This window comes from Eleutherodactylus coqui, chromosome 1, assembly GCF_035609145.1.
Source record: "Eleutherodactylus coqui strain aEleCoq1 chromosome 1, aEleCoq1.hap1, whole genome shotgun sequence".
Lineage (NCBI taxonomy): Eukaryota > Metazoa > Chordata > Amphibia > Anura > Eleutherodactylidae > Eleutherodactylus > Eleutherodactylus coqui.
In genome coordinates, this window is record NC_089837.1 from 46332813 (window position 1) to 46354094 (window position 21282).

Below are 21282 nucleotides of genomic sequence, written 5' to 3' on the forward strand. Positions count from 1 at the left end.
GCATATTCCAAATACTCCGCACAGAAGTTTTCTGTCCCACGAGGACAAGATCTTTTAAAATCCCGTCCGCCTAGCTTGTACGGTAATTCTGCTGAAATTGCGCAATATTTACGTCCTGTATGACCATACCCTCAAAGGGGTCCAATGATACCGACTGATCCAGCAGCCCTGAAAGAGTTAATTCTTCCTGATGGAACTCCCAGCCAGCGAGTCCCCTGCACCGCCACATCTCCGCTCAGACCTTCCCGGTTCCAGTTGCTCTGGAATTCCTCTCAATTTGAGAAATTTGTAGCAGCCCTCCCTGTATCTAAATTCGATTACCACACCTATCCAAACATTACGCCTTATCATTATCAGGAGGATTGCAGATCTTTAAACAATAGATTATACTAAGAGATACCAGATTCCGGCGGTGCCGTGCGTGCCGCGCCTGAGGAACAAAGGGCTAATTTGCCATATGAGCCTGTTAAATATAAAAAAAAAATCCATATTTTTTTCTCCTCCGCCCGGCCCAGCTCCCCGCTGGATGGCTACAATTAGAGATCATTGAAAACACTTGCAGCGTCCACGGTTTAACGCTGAGGTAGTGAACAAGTCTACAGAGCAGCGGGGCCAGATCCATTCCGCCCGCACTCACATCAAACGGAATCGCTCGCCGCTGGTTCTCATTTTAGACCACTCGGGTCTCCGGCATTCGAACAAATTGGAGAGCATGTCCGTGTTATTTTTTTTAGCGTCCTATCACACTTCCCAATCATTAAACAAACACGCTTTGAAATTCTCGGCCGGCTCGCGGAAGAGCGTAAAGTTTTTTTTTTGGGGGAAAGTTGAAAATATTCCACAGCCACGCTTGATTTCAGAACGTGTCAGCTGTCTCCTTTGATATGTTAATGCGAGTCAAGAAAAAAACGTAAGAATCCTAGAATTCCAGGGGTGAATGGCAGCCCAGTGCTCAGGTGGTCGCGGGGCTTTGGGAAATTTCAATTTTTTTTTTTTTTTGCTTACGGCTAAGTGTAGCTCTACTGCCAATCAGAACGCGCCACCCGTAAAGCGGCTGCCAATCAGATGTCACTTTAAAGCAGCGCTGGTTTTGCAGGAAGGGAATGGGGAATAGTTGACAGTTTAATCACGGCCCCTGACTCTGGGATAGAGGGGGGTTATTGATTTATTTGCTAAAGAAATTTATCACTGTCTCAGTTTCCGCTCCTCGTGTTTCTGCGCAATGATAAGTGACAAGAGACCGCGGACGAATAGTCTTGTATCAATAGCAATTTCCACCTGATATGGGACGGCGCCCAGGAAGGATTGCGGCACTTTCACATGGGATGGAATATTCTGCAGGACGTTTTGGGTTCTTCCGATGACAAAATCTGCCCCAAAATCTGTAGGTCTGAATGTAGATTTTGACGTGGAATTGTAAGCGGAATTCTGGCATTTTCAGTTACACATCAAAATTCGCACGTGCCAATTTGGGGGCAGACTTTTCCGGCCGGCGAAATATTCTGCAACATCTTTTATGGACCAGTCAAGCTGCACTGTCAGTCACATTAAGCCCAGGTTGTGATGTGGCCTAAAGGGTGAGAGAGTGGAACTGAAGTGCTGCTAGTACTGCGGAGGGACCTCACCATCAGCCGGCGATATGGATTTTAAGACGTGCTTTGAACTCCTTACCTGCAACCCATTTTCATTCCAGGTGTAATTGGCAGGATTGGAAGTGTAGGGCGTAATGCACCCCCAAGGTTTCTGCTGCGTTGACAAGGGACTGCTAACTTTAAGTAAGTGGGGTATGTAAAAGGGGTTGAGCGGTGCTCCGCTCCCCTCTTACTGAGCAATCAAGCCACTCTGACAAACGGCTCAGTCGGTAGCACTAAGTTCCGTTACTTCTGATCTGTGACTGGGATGGGGAGAGAGGAAAAACGAAGCACTGCTAGTGCCGTGTGAGACCCCCTTGCCGGCCAGCTACAAAGCTAGTGTGGGGAGGAGTTGAAGAGGCACTTCGGGCGCCTAACCTGTGACTCATTTAATTCCTGGCATAGTTGGCAGGAGGGTGCAACCAATGACAAGTGGGGGGTGTAATACACCCCTACGGGCACTGCTGGGTGGCCAGGGGACTACCAACTTTAAAGCAGGGAGATATATAAGAGGGTTGAGCGATGCTCCACTCCCCAAGCAGCTCCAACGGCTACGCTAAACACTGACCCCGCTGGTCTTTGATGTGGCCGGAAGGGGGAAAGAGAGGAACTCAGGAGCTTCTGGGGCCATGGATGGACCTCACTTCCCGACAATGACACAGCCTGGGTGCAAAACCCATGACCTGTTTCATTGAGACACCCTAAGGCCTCGTTCAGACAAGCAAAAATAGCGGCGCAAAACGATTGTGTCTCTTAGAACCAATGGCTTCCTATTGAAGCGTTCACATCACATTTAGACGAGCAAAATACCCGCACCTGCAAAAGATAGGTCATGCGTGAATACAATGGCCGCATCTAAGGTGCGTGCTGCGAGAAAAGATTGATCCTGACCTATCTCTAGTGTGTGTTGTGCAGGAGTTCACATTGACTCCTTTCGAAGCTGGATAACACGCAGCACACGCCATGGAGTGTGTGAACGAGCAAATAATGCGTGAATGTCGATCGCCCCTTCTGCTTCTTCGTGCGACTTTTCCACGTGCGAGCAGCGATCTTTTTGTGTGGCTATTCGTGCGCAAAAAAAAAACGCTTGTCTGAATGAGGCCTAAGGGTGCCTTCTCACACGGAATTTTCTGGTTTCTAGTTCTCACGCTCCACTCTTCATCCACTAATGGATTTGGCTCGAAAAACTGCATCAAAACCTTGAAGTGCATTTTCAAAAAACTGCTGTGTGTGAAGTCGCCCCCGGGGCCAACCTACGGACGTACAGATTTTGATTCAGAATTGAAATTGCAAGAATTTTGCCATCAATTTTGCATCAAAATCCACATTTAGACCCATTTGTTGCAAAAATGATGTGGGTTTTCACATTTGTAATGTAGCGACTGAATCACACGCAGATTTCGGGGCGGATTTCTTTGTGATGTGTCAGACCCACATTCTATTCAGCGGCTTTGTCGGCTCTGCTAAAATTACCATTATGGGAGCAGAAATACAGAATTCATTGACTGCAACAGGGTCCATTCGGTTTACGTCAGGGGCGGAGCTAAAGGCTCATGGGCCCGGGTGCAAAAGTTTATCTTGGGGTCCACCAACTTCTCTTAACCCCTTACGTCCAGCATTTTCAGTGACGAAATAGCACTGTGGACGGGGAAAGCTGAGTGATGACTAATTCGGGTATCTTTTATAGCTTGGTGGGGTTATCAGGGCTCAGTCACACGGGCGCTTCGGCGCCTGTGTACGGGTGCCGATGCGCCTGTGTGACTGAGCCCTCACCCATAAATGGCAAATCTGCCTAATGATGTAGCAGTATGGATGCAGAGGACATATTGGTGTACAATTAGGCAGATTTATTTTTCAGAAGACCGGGAAAGCTGTGTGGCAACTAATATGGCCGCCATAACAGCTCTTGAAAGAAATGTCCCCGGCACTCTCAAACTCAGCAACCAATCAGCATCCATTGGGGAGCGGTCGAAATCACAAATACGCATCTGCCAAAGAATCTGATGCCCCTAACTATTGAATGAGTTATATATTGGCCGGTGTAAATGTGCCCAACAATTTGTTCACTGATCGCTTTATAGAAAAGCACACCAACAGTCGCTCGCACGCTTTGGCGACTATTTCGAGTAACAATAGTTGTCACGTGTAAAGCCGTCCTAATATAGATGAGTGTCCAAGGTAACTGAAGGATAGCCATCAACAGTAGATTGGTGGGAATCCAACACCCAGGACCAACACTGATCAGCTTTTTTCTGGACCAGTGAGCTGATTTCTGCAGGAAGCCGACAGCTCCGTTCCCACTGCAGTGGCCAGGCTTGGCATTACAGGCAAAGTTCCTATTCACTTCAATGGCAAATTGGCCTGCAATACCAAACCTGGCCATTGGAGTGAGAACAGAGCCGTCTGCTTCCAGCAGAAATTAGCTCAGTGCGCGAGCACACTGGTCCGAATTCCGGCGGATCCCTGGTGATATACTATTAATGGACTATCCTGCATTTGCAAGTGGACAAGCCTTTATAGTACTTCAGGGTGTCGGGTTGCTAAAAATTAATTTTTTAATATGGCTGGTAAAAAAATAAATAAAAGTACAAGCTTTTGGATTTAATTACCAGCTTGGCCGGTGATATACCATCGGGGGGGGGGGGGGGGGTAACTCTAGTCCTGGCCCAAATGTGGGTATCCGGTCCTGGACACACATGACGCTATGAGATCTAGTCAGCACATCCGCGAATGGGTCCCGGGACAGACACATAAATGCGCCTATAATACGGTCATGTGACCCCGGCCTTAAACCGCTTGTGGTGGGAGCAAGTGAAAGTTTACCTAGTAGCGCTTACTAGACAACCATATAGATTATATCCCATGGCGAGGTCGATGTTATAGATTACTAAAGTCAAACTTACGTCTTTCTATTAAGACCCTTTAAAGCTTTCGAACATTCCATCAAAGTTAAACCCGTTTCCGATTTTCCCATTTTTTCTTCTTTTGCGAGGACGATTATTTTACTGACGCCGTAATGTGCAGCAGAGCGCAGCCAGACAGACAAGACGGAGCGAAACTTTGTGTTCTGCCAGCAATTAAGATCAGTCTTGTACATTTTTTCCGCACCTCCCGGGATATGTAAATCCTGTTAAACTTCTTCTCCCCCCCTCCTGCCGCAATTTGCAGCGAGCGTTAGAAAGACCTAAATATCCGAGCGGAACATGTTACAAATGAGAAAATATCGACTTCTCAATTACTCACTCAGTGATCACTTCCCCAACTTTCTTCGCCAGCTTTTACAATTCTCCCTTCCTTCGGGGTCGTTTGTGTTTTTTTTTCGGCAAATTGTCCAAAATTGGTCATAATCGGGCACATGCTCAATGTTGTGTAACAGACATCTTCCCATTAACAATAATGCGTAATTCAATTGACAGCGATGAAAATTTACCTAGCAATATGTTGTCGTTATAGCCAACTGCTCTTAGCATTTAAATGATCCTTTCAGCATGTCTTCAGATTCCTGCAGGCGAATATTCCTTGTCTCATTCAATAGCGCCATAGATTAAGTGGCAATAATGTAAAAATGGTGCCAGCTGTATGCGGGGGAACATGGAGGGAAAAAAAAAAAGTGCTTGTGTGCGATACGTGACGGAACGCAGGTATGGGGGAGACCATTGTTCTCCGGCAGAAATGTCTGACATAAAATGGATCGTATTCTTGTGTAGATTAAAGGGGACATTAACTTGGGGCGTATTCTTTTTGGATTTCAATTGACCCCCCTAACATGGGGAGGGCAAGGCAGGAAATTTAGTCCTTGTGCATAACTGTGTGCATAGACACTGTGCAGAAGCACACAAAGTCCATGAGGCCAAGTGTTGGCTTTCGGGGTCATTTCCTCTCCTACCACAAGTCGGGCCGGGGATGATGGACAAGCAGGAGCCACAACAGGAGGAGTCAACTCCATTTGCATCGGGGTTTGGATAGTCACCGGGGTCATAGTGGCCTTAGCCATACAAATAGGCTCTCATGTCTGTGTGCAGGCCAGGTCAGCTTTGGTTTCGGGCAATGATACTCTGTTAGGAATTGGGCTCTGGACCCTACAACCCATTGGAGGCTCCAATAGTAACTCTGAAAGGAACTCTGCTCGCTCATTATTCTGCTCAAACCACTGTTTTAATAAATGTGCAACGCAGAAACAAAGTTGAAGTAATGGAGTACTAGGCCGTCAACAGGTCGCCACTTAGAGGTAGCAAGCTTGATCCGGTTTGAAGAAAGCTCAGTTTCCGTTTAGCGGGAGTGTGTTAACAGACTGTCAGGTTACACACAGATATTGCAGTCCATCATTCCCTGTGATAAATGATACTGGTGGATCGTCACCCGTTTTTCCGTGTCAATCTGCCACCTTTCTGGTCTGGGGAAAGTTAAGTGTATTTATTGTCAAGCAGAGCTCATCAATATTCATTCATCTGCCTTTCACACCTGTACCAGAGGGGCCTTCCATCCCATTTGTTCCATGGGCAACCAGAAAGGAAGTCCTATATTGTAGTGATAATGAAATTAGCCATTTGCAGGAGATCCCATTGTCTCCCTGCCCCTCCAATACACATCCCCCAGACTTGCTGACTGCAATTTCCCTCCACTCAGATGGGACGAAGAAAAAAATTCATAACAGTGATTATGGGTCATTGGAAGGTCCCAGCTCAACAGTGATTATGTTTTTAAAACCACGAGTGTACCATGGATGCAGTGCACTCACTCTGGTCGCTTTGTGAGCCCCAGAACCCATTGAATCGGTAACCCATGAAGCTAATCATCTGTTGCATATCAATTTGGTATCCACTTGTAGGTAAATTCATGATATGAAACATGGCAGCCATACTTCCCTACTGGGGCGTCTCCCAGGAAAATATGGCCAAAATGTTAAATTGGGTTTCCATATGGAAGATCCGTGCATCTACTTAGCCAGCCTTCGTTATGTCATTAGTGAGGATGGCGGAGGTGGGATCCAGGCAGACTTTAAAACTAAAGGGGATCTTCTTCCCATTGTCAGACCCAGGAGTGGCATCTAAATGCAGAATGGGTCACCATTCCGCGTGCCTCTCGCCCCAGGACTATTTGAAACAACTTCATAGAGTGGTATTTTCTATTATTTTATTCCTTACTGTTTTGTGTGTATTTGGATGCTCCTCACCCTTTCCTAAATATCTCGTTTTGTACATTTTTTACCTAAGCACTGCTAACCCTTTTCAGAATGAAGCGTTAAATCTTATTTAGTCAATCTTGGGCTTTAAAAAGTAGTCCATAACCACGAAGAGTGTTAATTGTGTGTTGGCGGGGGGAGAAACCAAAGTGGTTGTCCTACCAGTCAGAAACGGTGAGTGGTGGAAGCGAAGTGTGTTGGGACTTCTTGGCCATGGAGGGTGCAATTTTGCCTCCATCTTGCACAAGTACAGGATCTGGGGAGTTGGAAATAAGTCAACCATGCGGTCTGCTCATGGGTTCCGTACGGCACAGGTTACTGGCGGCTAAACTCATAAACTCTATTACCGTGACACTCCTGTTAAATCTTGAGCCAGTAGAGTGAAGTACACATGAGGGCCAAATCCAGGCTAAATGCGACTGGAGGTTTTCCTATGCAATAGCATTGTCCTTAGGTGTCTCCAGCTGTTGGCCACATTCTAGTCTGCTGCACACCTCGATATCCTTCTCTGCAGTTGTCTGTGCACACACTACTCTAGACTACCGTCCTTCTTGCCCAGACTCAGCTGCACTCCCGTACATCCAGCCCCTACACCCTTAAAGGAACACAAGCCCCATAATAGTTAACAATACAGTCATAATACTTACCCCACATAAAACCCAATGCTCCCCCTCTACATACTATATAGCTGTAGTCATTCAGTATACTGCCTCATGGCGCCTCCATATGGCCATATTACAAAGATATTCTTCCCTAGTAGCCATGCTTAATAGAAAGAATACTTACATGGTATAATGTTGGATTCAGGGGAGTAGTTATAGAGGGTGTAGAAGTAGAGCTATTCTCAAGCAGGGGGTGCCGGACCTTCCTTTCAGTGGATCTTCTACACTAGGAGGACTATTATGGTGGGGACCACCCTCGCATCCTGAGGACACACCATCCTGCTCTGTCCACTATACACTAACGCTGGTGAGTTTGCCCCTGGTGAGAGACATTTCAGTTAGGCGCTGCCCTTAAATAAGTAAACTATTGTGTGTACTATGTGGTTGTGATCTATCATCAGCCCCCTATATGTCCCCTATCTGGGAAACCCATAGTACTGGACTTTGCTGAACATCACTTGCTAGTCCATTACCATGGTGCAACAAGGCCTCACATCCCATGTTGCTTCCAGTTCTGCCCCTCCTGCCAGCCCATCCCCAGACTGCTTCTCACCTCTGCCACACCAGACACCACTATGATGCATGGTGTGTTGGGGCCCAAACATGTCAACTCAACCAGCTTTACTTTGGCTCATTCCATTTTTTTGTTGTCTTTACCCGGTTAGCCAATAATATATAGCTGTAGTTGCCCCATGGAGGGGAAGCTGTCAGTGCCAGACAAAGGTTAGCTAGCAGCCTGTGCATAATGTTTTTCATGCATCCCTCCAGCATAAGAAAAAAAATGAAATATATTGCACTTTTAGGTAGTCTAGTTTTATTCTGCTTGTGCAGAAAGCTGCCAGATACCAGCATACCCACACCAGAACAGCTCAGTAAATACAGTACCAGGATCAAGCTCATAACATAAATACAGTACTAGAGCCAAACTTAGTACATAAATACAGCATCAGACCCAGGATCATAACAAAATACCAGTATCAGAACCAAGCTTATAACATAAATACAGCAATGGAACCAAGATCATACAATAAATATAGACCAAAAGCCCAGCTCATAACATATTGTACATCCAGAACTAGAACCAGCTTATAACATAAATACAGAGCAAGAACAAAGCTCTTAACATATATACAGCATGAAGCAACCTCAGTACATGTATACAATGCCAGGATTAAGCTCATAACATAAATACAGGACCAGAACTAAGCAAGTGTGTTGTGGGGTCCCCAATGGTCTGACAGCAGCTCCTTGGGACATTAGAAGGGAGGAGAGAGAGCCATAAGGAGGAAGATTCATGTAGCTCCACAAGGCTCTGCCATACGGAGGAAGATTATCTGGCCAGTGGACTTAAGGTAGGCTTTTGTCCCAGCCTATATCCACCTTTGCCCCCCTACAAGATGGTGACCAGTAGCCATGGCCAACTGCATGGATTACACATAGCTAAGGCCTGCCATGGGTACAGTAAATTATAAAAGAAGAATCCAATAGATAGTGGCCTGCATTCTCCTCACTACTGGCTCACCTACCAGGACATCAGCGCCCAGAGCTGAACATGAGTGAGAGGAAGCCAAGGATAAATATATAGCCTGTTCTGGGGTCTGAATTAAGATAGTGTTCTCGGTTCTGATATTACCATAAGGGTCTGGTTTGGGGTGTGATATTAGTATAGAGGGTCTGAATATAGTTAACCATGCCCTTTCATACAAGCCACGCCTCTCAGAAAAAGGCCACTCTCATTTTGGCCCCAAATTGTTGCTCTAGTATCACTCTGTGATGTCACCCAACTTGGGGGTTCTGACTCAGGACTGGAGTTCAGGAGGTTGAAGTTACATATTTGACTTCTTTAAAAAAAAAATTTTTATCTTATAGGTTGGGTTCCAAAGTTCATCTCCACAAAGCTGGCCTATCCCGCTAGAGCCAATGACACACAGCTGACTGTCATGGACCCTGTTGACTGGCGCGTAGGGGATCAGTTTGTCTTATGTGGATCCAATTTTTATGGTCCTGTAAAACAAGAAGAGCTCCTGACCGTTGTCAATGTCAACGATACACAAGTTTCCATCAGTCCACCTCTGAGGTGAGTCCAACAATGACCACACATTACTACTGATGCTGTTTATGGAGGTCTACGATCAGTTGCCTTGCTATATGGATCAGGCTTTGTCTTGGATGTTGTTATTGTGTTTTGAGAGTTTGATCATGGTTTGTAAACACTAGCAATTGAGCCATCCAAATACCCCCTAATGGGGCAAGTGAAAAACCCCTGACCAAAGAAGGTGCTTCTAGCAGACACTTAGCAATGCTTGGTGTGGTTGTAAGGATTAAGGAGAGTGGGAGGTGATATTACGGATGCAGAGGCAGGATATTCGGTGCAGCACAAAAATATTAATTCCAATGACTCATCTTGATGTAATACTCTTTTTTCCTTTTTCTTCCATCTGGCCCAGATCGGCATCAAGGCTTCTGCCAACTATGATGCACCTCTCAAGAAGTTTGCTGCTCAGAGTCATGGTGGGATATTTACTTAGACTGACATTTCATATGCCGATCAAAGTAAACTGTATGTCCATCTGACAATGGCAATTGAGGCACATTAGGCGGCACCTCTAAGTCAGATGAAAAATTCCACCAGCTGGATTGGCTATTTCGGTATAATTATAGTAAAAGAGATGAGCCATACACAGCCGCACCCCCTAAAGTAGGGCCCTGCCGACTTATTGAAAAGGTGGCAAGATGTTCAAATCTCAAAATTCACACTATTGGTATGTATGACAAAACTGTGACTTTTTGATGCTAGAATTCTAGCATCCAGGGGTTCTTAAATGGGCCCCATTTTTTATCATCACATACCGCCTAGGGTTGCCACTGATTACTCCCACAATAGCCACAATATCACTAATGTCAGCCACAGTGCTCCACTAATAGTCAAAATGCCCCGTATGCCATTGCGAATGGCCTAGTCACAGCCACAGATTGACCTACTATGAACAACAACACCACAATGATGGTCACAGTGCTCCAATAACAGCTATAGTGGCTCTATGACAAGAACAGTTCCACCATGCCAACTACAAAGCCTTTATGACAGCCACAATGCCATCACGACAACCGCAATGCCCCATGACAACCACAATGCCCTTATGACAGTCACAATGCCACCATGAGAAACGCAATGCCCTCAAAGAATCCTCAAAATCCTATGACACCTACAATGCCTTAATTGCAGATATACTCGTAATGCCCCCATGCCAATCACAATGCCCTTTGACAACCACAGTGCTCCATGACAACGTAATGTTACCCCTATGTCATAAACAATGCCTTCCACAAATACCCCCTATGCCGCAAACAGTGCGCCGTAAATGCCCGATACCAACAAAATCACTAATTACAGTCCTTCCTTGTTGTATGATCCGAAAAGACAGATATATGGAAGGGCACAGTTAGACAGAAGGGCACATCAGGGGTACTTTTTGAGAAATTTGGGTGAATCCTGAACAGTGGACACTGTGTATTCATTAAGACTTTCTCCACGTAAGTCATGGCTGCACCTTGATTTCTTGGACCCAACATCACCCCCCCCCCCCCCATGTCATGAGGCCCAGAAGGCTGAAATATGGGGCGTTGCTTAATGGGGAGCTCATGCATTGGCTGTCTCTTTGCTGCCTATGACATCTCGTGATTTTTTTCATCAAAAGTCATATTTTTCTCCATATATTAATACTTAGTGGGGCCTCTGTTAGTCCTCATGACATTGGATATTCTCTGTGACATTCTTTCTACAAAGGTCTGAAACACTTCAGCTGACATTTCCCTCCATTTATCCTGCAAATATCTGGTGAGTTCCTCAAAGAAGACGGATACTGCTCATATTTCCTGATCAACGGTCCAGTACATCCCAGAGATGTTCAGTACGGTTCAGGCCGGGACTCTGTGCAGCCCATCCAATTGTGGAACATCCAAATCCTCCACCAATGTAAAACATTGTTGGATTTGTGACGAGGCGCGTTGTCTTGTTGGAAGTATGGCCGACCATTTCCAGAGTATTACCACATTGTCAGCAGCACATTATTGTCTAGATTGTCAAGATTCACCTCCGTGTTCATGGTTCTTGTCAATACAACCAACGGACCGAGACCATGCCACGTAAACCATCCCCAGACCATAATGGAACCACCCCATACTTAACTGTTGGCATAACACACTCAGACAGAAGGTGTTCACCAGGCCATAGACAGGCCGATGCATCTTCTTCAAAAAGACTCATCAGACATTTGCAGGATGAATGGAGGGAAATAGCTGAAGTTTTAGTAGAAAGCGACTGACTTGGTTCTTAAACGTTATACAAAGTTTCTTCTATGTGCATAAGAAAAAGGTGTAGAATCTACCTGTAGAGAACCACAGGAGCGGTGGGTACAGAATAGGTTTGCTCTACAATGTGGTCTTTAGAGTTTTTGCATTATGTTTTGTGTGAACTCGTCTAATTTAAGTTAACTCACACTGTTTTTCACAGATACGCTTATGATATTATAGATCAACCCATCAAGGGTGAGTATGTCTCTTTAAGGCCTCTGGTGGCACTGCTAAGCAGAGACATTACTATACAAGGGAACCTAACAGACGAATATATCAGTCGTTACAAGCGATGTCAGGAAGCCGGAGTGCTAGGTAACTATTCACACCCTGTAAAACTAACAAAGATACTACAAAGTGTTGTACAAGTATTGGCCAGCAGGTGGTCCATAAGGTGCCCCTCCGTGGTCCCAAAAACACGGGCCCATTGGGCTTTGTACACGCCAGTATACCATAGTGAGACTTTTCCTATGGTTGCTATTTACTTCCATACTAGTGGACCCTTCTAAAGCAGGAGTGGTCTAGCCACTTGGGCAGTTCTTGAGGGCTGGTAAGGAACATAGCCATAGAGTTATATATTATATACACTGATTGGCCACTTCATTAGAGACCCCCATCTAGTAGCATGTTGGAGCTCCTTTGGATTTCAGAACCACAGCAAATCATTGTAGCGTTCATTCACAGGTATCAGAGGACTCGGAGTGTGGTAAGAAAACCTTTCCCAGCTGACAGGAAGGGGTCATCAATTCATGCTGCTTGTGCCAAATTCTGACCTCTCATCAACATAGTGCACCAGAAATCTGGTTCCAACTGACCAGGCAATATTTTCCCGCTGCTCAGTGATACAATTGTTGCGCTCTTTTGCCCGCTGGAGTCTCGCGTTTCTGTTTCCCTTATACAACATGGTGCTAGACCTGGTCACCTGCTGGATATCCCATCTGTGCTAAGGAATGATGAGCTACACGTTTGTTGGAGCACCAGCGTTGTATTTGGCTTTCGTCTCCTCGGCTGTGCAGCACCTGTTTTTCAGAATGATTCCTGACATCCTCCTCTGACCCCTTTCGGTGGCAAGTTGTTTCTATTCACAGGATCCCCATTCTCAGTATATTCCCCACATCGTTACACAAGAAAACACCTACGGTTGGCAGTGACATCTTGCCCCCAGTAGTCTATCATCGATGACCCGGCCTCGTTGGAAGTCACTCAGATTTGCTGGATTTTCCCATCTAATGTAGATTTACACTGAAACTGATCCACGGAAAACGTGCTCACTTGGCCAGGGTCACAACTCTAATTTCCATACAGGGAAGCGCCAATTTTGAGAGAGCTGGGGGCTGTAATAAAGGTCTGGAGGCTCTACTAAAGGGCCATGGGTTCAAATTAAAGGCAGGGCTGTAATAAATGGCGAGGGCTGTAATAAAGTGGACATTCAGTATATTATCGTAGCTCCTGATATAGAATCATTTACTCCGCATTTCCTGGAAGGTTCTAGACCTGCTGTTTCTTCCTCACCGGTGGTGACATTTCTAACCTCACAGACTTTCCTGTCCTTCATTCCTCCTGCAGATATAGCCGAGTGCCCCTATGAAACAAGTGAGACAACACTTGGCTCTCAGGACCTGGGGATGGTGTTTGTCGCTCAAGCCTTGAAGGATGAGCCAAGTTTGGTCCACATTTCTGGAGTCCGCTTCCTGCACGCTGGCCAAGCCTTCACGCAGTCACGCTGTGCCCTCAATATTGCTGGCAGTAGCCCCATGTTTGGTAGGACGGAGCTGTATTTCCGCAGGGACATGATTTCTGTCACATCCTGATATCTACTGCTTGTATATAGTAATACTCGCCTTTAACACTTAATATTCAAAGCTAGAGAACAGCCAGCATATTCTTCATATACTGTATGTACATGTGTATACTGCCTGTACAGTAGCTATGTATGTACACTGACTCCACCAGCAGAATAGTGAGTGCAGCTCTGGAGTATAATACTGGATGTAACTCAGGATCAATACAGGATAAGTAATGTATGTACGCAGTGACTCCACCAGCAGAATAGTGAGTGCAGCTCTTGAATATAATACAGGATGTAACTCAGGAGCAGTACAGTATACGTATTGTATGTACACAGTGACTCCACCAGCAGAATAGTGAGTGCAGCTCTGGAGTATAATACAGCATGTAACTCAGGATCAATACAGGATAAGTAGTGTATGTACACAGTGACTTCACCAGCAGAACAGCGAGTGCAGCTCTGGAGTATAATACAGAATGTAACTCAGGATCAGTACGGGATAAGTAATGTATGTACACAGTGACTCCACCAGAAGAATAGTGAGTAGAGCTCTGGAGTATAATACATGATGTAACTCAGGATCAATACAGGATAAGTAATGTATGTACACAGTGACTCCACCAGGAGAATAGTGAGTACAGCTCTGGATTATAATACAGGGTGTAACTCAGGATCAGTACAGGATAAGTAATGCGCGTGTACACTGACTCCACTAGCAGTATAGTGAGTGCAGCTCTGGAGTATAATACAGGATCAGTACAGGATAAGTAATGTATGTACACAGTGACTCCACCAGCAGAATAGTGAGTACAGCTCTGGAGTATAATACAGGATGTAACTCAGGATCAGTACAGGATAAGTAATGTATGCACACAGTGACTGCACCAGTAGAATAGTGAGTGCAGCTCTGGAGTATAATACAGGATATAACTCAAGATTAGCACAGGATAAGTAATGTATGTACACAGTGACACCACCAGCAGAATAGTGAGTGCAGCTCTGGAGTATAATACAGGATGTAACTCAGGGTCAGTACAGGATAAGTAATGTATGTACACAGTGACTCCACCAGCAGAATAGTGAGTGCAGCTCTGGAGTATAATACAGGATGTAACTCAGGATCAGTACAGGATAAATAATGTATGTACACAGTGACTCCACCGGCAGACTAGTGAGTGCAGCTCTGGAGTATAATACAGGATGTAACTCAGGATCAGTACAGGATAAATAATGTATGTACACAGTGACTCCACCGGCAGAATAGTGAGTGCAGCTCTGGAGTATAATACAGGATGTAACTCTGGGTCAGTACAGGATAAGTAATGTATGTACACAGTGACTCCACCAGCAGAATAGTAAGTGCAGCTCTGGAGGATAATACAGGATGTAACTCAGGAGCAGCACAGGATAAGTAATGTATGTACACAGTGACTCCACCAGCAGAATAGTGAGTGCAGCTCTGCAGTATAATACAGGATGTAACTCAGGAGCAGCACAGGATAAGTAATGTATGTACACAGTGACTCCACCAGCAGAATAGTGAGTGGAGCTCTAAAGTATAGTACAGGATGTAACTCTTGGTCAGTAGCAATGTAATACATGTTTACAGTGATACAATTTTATAAGTAGATTCCTTATATAAATTGTTGAAAAAAAGGATTAGGAGGTGAAAACACCAGACCAGGCTTTAGTAGTTCAAAACGCAGGAGTTTTCTAATGGAGATTTTATGTAAGGAAATACATGTAATAGTTATATGTTGTAAAAGTTTTTTAGGTCAGCAATCCTGTACATACACATATCCAGTCCTGCTCTCAGCTGAGAAGTGGAGACAATTGTTTCCAGTCTACACAATGCTCTGTGAGCTCAACACATCAGAAGCAGCTGTACATATCTGACTGATGGTTTGCTACATTGTATCAGTCTGGAGCCCAGGCTGTTTGCCCAGAGGAGCCATATGGAGGTGCTCTGAGCTACTGTTTCCATTATTCTGATGTCCAGTCTAACAGGATAAATATATACCTTGGCTGCACCATTTGTTGGCATTCCCCGTCAGGTAAGAGACATTATTTGCTCCTGCTGCAGGTTCCTATATCCGCCGATGTGTGGTGGTGAATTCCTTCGCTCGTGGCATCAGCCTCTCTGGGATTTCTCATTTCACAGTGGAAGAAAACATATTTTACAATATTAAAGGTCACGGTGTGATTGTAGGTGAGCCATTGTTACTGTGATCACCACTGCCTTGTCTGATTACAGGCCAAGAGCGGAGTTTAACTCTTCACTTCCCGGGCCATTTAGGCTCTTCAATCAATATCTATCTATCTATCTATCTATCTGTCTATCTCATATCTATCTATCTATCTATCTATCTATCTATCTATCTATCTATCTATCTATCTATCTATCTTTCTATCTATCTCATATCTATCTATTTATCTCAAATCTATCTATCGCTCTATCAATCTATCTCATATCAATTTATCTATCTATCTATCTATCTATCTATCTATCTATCTATCTATCTATCTATCTATATCTATCTATCTTCTGTCTCATATCTATCTCATATCTATCTATCTATATCTCCTATCTATCTATCTATCTATCTATCTATCTATCTATCTATCTATCTATCTATCTATCTATCTTCTATCTCATATCTATCTATCTCCTATCTATCTATCTATCTTCTATCTCATATCTATCTTCTATCTCATATCTATCTTCTATCTCCTATCTATCTATCTATCTATCTATCTATCTATCTATCTATCTATCTATCTATCTATCTATCTATCTTCTATCTCATATATATATCTATCTATATCTATCTTATCTATCTATCTCATATCTATCTATCTATCTATCTATCTATCTATCTATCTATCTCATATCTATCTATCTATCTATATCTTATCTATCTATCTATCTATCTATCTATCTATCTTCTATCTCATATCTATCTATCTATCTATCTATCTATCTATCTATCTATCTATCTATCTATCTATCTCATATCTATCTATCTATCTATCTATCTATCTATCTATCTCATATCTATCTATGTATCGCATATCTATCTATCTATCTATCTATATATCTATCTATATATCTATCTATCTCATATCTATCTATCTATCTATCTATCTATCTATCTATCTATCTATCTATCTATCCATCTATCTCATATCTATCTATCTCATATCTATATATCTATCTCATATCTATTAGAGATGAGCGAACGTACTCGTCCGGGCTTGATACTCGTTTGAGTATTAGCGTGTTCGAGATGCTCGTTACTAGAGGCGAGTACCACGCGATGTTCGAGTTACTTTCACTTTCATCTCTGAGACGATAGCGCGCTTTTCTGGGCAATAGAAAGACAGGGAAGGCATTACAACTTCCCCCTGCGACGTTCAAGCCCTATACCACCCCCCTGCAGTGAGTGGCTGGCGAGATCAGGTGTCACCCGAGTATATAAATCGGCCCCTCCCGCGGCTCGCCACAGATGCATTCTGACATAGTTCAGGGAAAGTGCTGTCTTGCTGGAGTTGCTATAGGGAGAGTGTTAGGTGTTATTTTAGGCTTCAAGAACCCCAACGGTCCTTCTTAGGGCCACATCTGACCGTGTGCAGTACTGTTGAGGCTGCTTTTTGCAGTGTTGCACATTTTTTTTTTTTTGTATATCGGCCGTGCAGAGCATTGCGTCCTCAGTCTGCAGTAATTTTACATAGTATAGGGCAAGTAGTGGTGAGGCAGGGACAGTGAAAAAGGTGAAAGACGTATACTGTCTATATAGGCAGTGGGCTTATCCAAAAAAATTTTGGAAAAAACATTCTATTTGGGCTGCCTGTGACCGTCCTGAGTGTACTGCGTCTCTGCTGGGGGTAGTAGTCCTAATTAATACGCAGCCAGCTAAGTGTTACAGCAGGCTTGCGCTAAATTCTTTCCTGGCTCTGCGTTGCCCGTTACATCACCGCTGTCATCCTGTCCAGAGGGAAACAGTCTGCAGTAATTTTACATAGTATAGGGCCAGTAGTGCTGAGGCAGGGACAGTGAAAAAGGTGAAAGACGTATACTGTCTATATAGGCAGTGGGCTTTTCCAAAAAAATTTGGGAAAAAACATTCTATTTGGGCTGCCTGTGACCGTCCTGAGTGTACTGCGTCTCTGCTGGGGGTAGTAGTCCTAATTAATACGCAGCCAGCTAAGTGTTACAGCAGGCTTGCGCAAAATTCTTTCCTGGCTCTGCTGTGCGTTCTGTAAGCAAAGTCAGCCTCCAACCACAGGCCAATAAGCGGCACATTTAATTACAGCGTTCTGTTTCTGCACTACTGGTAATACACCATGCTGAGGAGTAGGGGTAGGCCTAGAGGACGTCGACGTGGACACGGGCGAGGACGCGGAGGGCCAAGTCAGGGTGTGGGCACAGGCCGAGCTCCTGATCCAGGTGTATCGCAGCCGACTGCTGCGGGATTAGGAGAGAGGCACGTTTCTGGCGTCCCCACATTCATCTCACAATTAATGGGTCCACGTGGTAGACCTTTATTAGAAAATGAGCAGTGTGAGCAGGTCCTGTCGTGGACGGCAGAAAGTGCATCCAGCAATCTATTGACCACCCAGAGTTCTGCCCCGTCCACTGCTGCAACTCTGAATCCTCTGGCTGCTGCTCCTCCTTCTTCCCAGCCTCCTCACTCCATTACAATGACACATTCTGAGGAGCAGGCAGACTCCCAGGAACTGTTCTCGGGCCCCTGCCCAGAATGGGCAGCAATGGTTCCGAATCCTCTCCCACTGGAGGAGTTTGTCGTGACCGATGCCCAACCTTTGGAAAGTTCCCGGGGGATGAGGCTGGGGACTTCCGGCAACTGTCTCAAGAGCTTTTAGTGGGTGAGGAGGACGATGACGATGAGACACAGTTGTCTATCACTCAGGTAGTAGTAATTGGAGTAAGTCCGAGGGAGGAGCGCACAGAGGATTCGGAGGAAGAGCAGCAGGACGATGAGGTGACTGACCCCACCTGGTTTGCTACGCCTACTGAGGACAGGTCTTCAGAGGGGAAGGCAAGTGCAGCAGCAGGGCAGGTTGGAAGAGGCAGTGCGGTGGCCAGGGGTAGAGGCAGGGCCAGACCGAATAATCCACCAACTGTTTCCCAAAGCACCCCCTCGCGCCATGCCACCCTGCAGAGGCCGAGGTGCTCAAAGGTCTGGCAGTTTTTCACTGAGAGCGCAGACGACCGACGAACAGTGGTGTGCAACCTTTGTCGCGCCAAGATCAGCCGGGGAACCACCACCACCAGCATGCGCAGACATATGATGGCCAAGCACCCCACAAGGTGGGACGAAGGCCGTTCACCGCCTCCGGTTTGCACCGCTGCCTCTCCCCCTGTGCCCCAACCTGCCACTGAGATCCAACCCCCCTCTCAGGACACAGGCACTACCGTCTCCTGGCCTGCACCCACACCCTCACCTCCGCTGTCCTCGGCCCCATCCACCAATGTCTCTCAGCGCACCGTCCAGCCGTCGCTAGCGCAAGTGTTGGAGCGCAAGCGCAAGTACGCCGCCACGCACCCGCACGCTCAAGCGTTAAACGTGCACATAGCCAAATTTATCAGCCTGGAGATGCTGCCGTATAGGGTTGTGGAAATGGAGGCTTTCAAAAGTATGATGGCGGCGGCGGCCCCGCGCTACTCAGTTCCCAGTCGCCACTACTTTTCCCGATGTGCCATCCCAGCCCTGCACGACCACGTCTCCCGAAACATTGTACGCGCCCTCACCAACGCGGTTACTGCCAAGGTCCACTTAACAACGGACACGTGGACAAGCACAGGCGGGCAGGGCCACTATATCTCCCTGACGGCACATTGGGTGAATTTAGTGGAGGCTGGAACAGAGTCCGAGCCTGGGACCGCTCACGTCCTACCCACCCCCAGAATTGCGGGCCCCAGCTCGGTGGTGGTATCTGCGGCGGTGTATGCTTCCTCCACTAAACCACCCTCCTCCTCCTCCTCCTATGCAACCTCTGTCTCGCAATCAAGATGTGTCAGCAGCAGCACGTCGCCAGCAGTCGGTGTCGCGCGGTGTGGCAGCACAGCGGTGGGCAAGCGTCAGCAGGCCGTGCTGAAACTACTCAGCTTAGGAGAGAAGAGGCACATGGCCCACGATCTGCTGCAGGGTCTGACAGAGCAGACCGACCGCTGGCTTGCGTCGCTGAGCCTCCAACCGGGCATGGTCGTGTGTGACAACGGCCGTAACCTGGTGGCGGCTCTGCAGCTCGGCAGCCTCACGCACGTGCCATGCCTGGCCCACGTCTTTAATTTGGTGGTTCAGCGCTTTCTGAAAAGCTACCCACGCTTGTCAGACCTGCTCAGAAAGGTGCGCCGGCTCTGCGCACATTTCCGCAAGTCCCACACGCACGCTGCCACCCTGCGCACCCTGCAACATCGGTTTAATCTACCAGTGCACCGATTGCTGTGTGACGTGCCCACACAGTGGAACTCTACGCTCCACATGTTGGCCAGGCTCTATGAGCAGCGTAGAGCTATTGCGGAATACCAACTCCAACATGGGCGGCGTAGTGGGAGTCAGCCTCCTCAATTATTTACAGAAGAGTGGGCCTGGTTGGCAGCCATCTGCCAGGTCCTTGGAAACTTTGAGGAGTCTACCCAGATGCTGAGCGGGGATGCTGCAATCATTAGCGTCACCATTCCTCTGCTATGCCTCTTGAGAAGTTCCCTGCAAAGCATAAAGGCAGACGCTTTGCGCTCGGAAACGGAGGCGGGGGAAGACAGTATGTCGATGGATAGTCAGAGCACCCTCCTGTCTATATCTCAGCGCGTTGAGGAGGAGGAGGAGGAGGAGCATGAGGAGGATGAGGAGGAGGGGGAAGAGACAGCTTGGCCCACTGCTGAGGGTACCCATGCTGCTTGCCTGTCATCCTTTCAGCGTGTATGGCCTGAGGAGGAGGAGGAGGAGGAGGAGGAGGATGATCCCGAAAGTGATCTTCCTAGTGAGGACAGCCATGTGTTGCGTACAGGTACCCTGGCACACATGGCTGACCTCATGTTAGGATGCCTTTCTCATGACGCTCGCGTTACACGCATTCTGGCCACTACGGATTACTGGGTGTACACACTGCTCGACCCACGGTATAAGGAGAACCTTTCCACTCTCATACCCGAAGAGGAAAGGGGTTCGAGAGTGATGCTATACCACAGGACCCTGGCGGACAAACTGATGGTAAAATTCCCATCCTACAGCGCTAGTGGCCGAAGGCGCAGTTCCGAGGGCCAGGTAGCAGGGGAGGCGCGGAGATCAGGCAGCATGTACAGCACAGGCAGGGGAACACTCTCTAAGGCCTTTGACAGCTTTCTGGCTCCCCAGCATGACTGTGTCACCGCTCCCCTGTCAAGGCTGAGTCGGCGGGAGCACTGTAAAAGGATGGTGAGGGAGTACGTAGCCGATCGCACGACCGTCCTCCGTGATGCCTCTGCCCCCTACAACTACTGGGTGTCGAAGCTGGACACGTGGCCTGAACTCGCGCTGTATGCCCTGGAGGTGCTTGCTTGTCCTGCGGCTAGCGTCTTGTCAGAGAGGGTGTTTAGTGCGGCTGGGGGAATCATCACGGATAAGCGTACCCGCCTGCCAACCGACAGTGCCGACAGGCTTA

At 46.6% G+C, this 21282-nt stretch overlaps 1 protein-coding gene across 1 annotated transcript in view; it reads left to right on the top strand.

Annotated features, from left to right (window-relative positions):
- The window catches only part of PKHD1 (PKHD1 ciliary IPT domain containing fibrocystin/polyductin), a 483679-nt gene that overhangs the window by 244056 nt on the left and 218341 nt on the right, over positions 1-21282 (top strand). Inside the window, exons 37-40 of the mRNA XM_066594190.1 lie at positions 9345-9552; positions 11989-12143; positions 13395-13589; positions 15701-15826. Coding sequence (XP_066450287.1) covers positions 9345-9552; positions 11989-12143; positions 13395-13589; positions 15701-15826 — 684 coding nt within the window. The remainder of the gene's footprint in view (positions 1-9344; positions 9553-11988; positions 12144-13394; positions 13590-15700; positions 15827-21282) is intronic.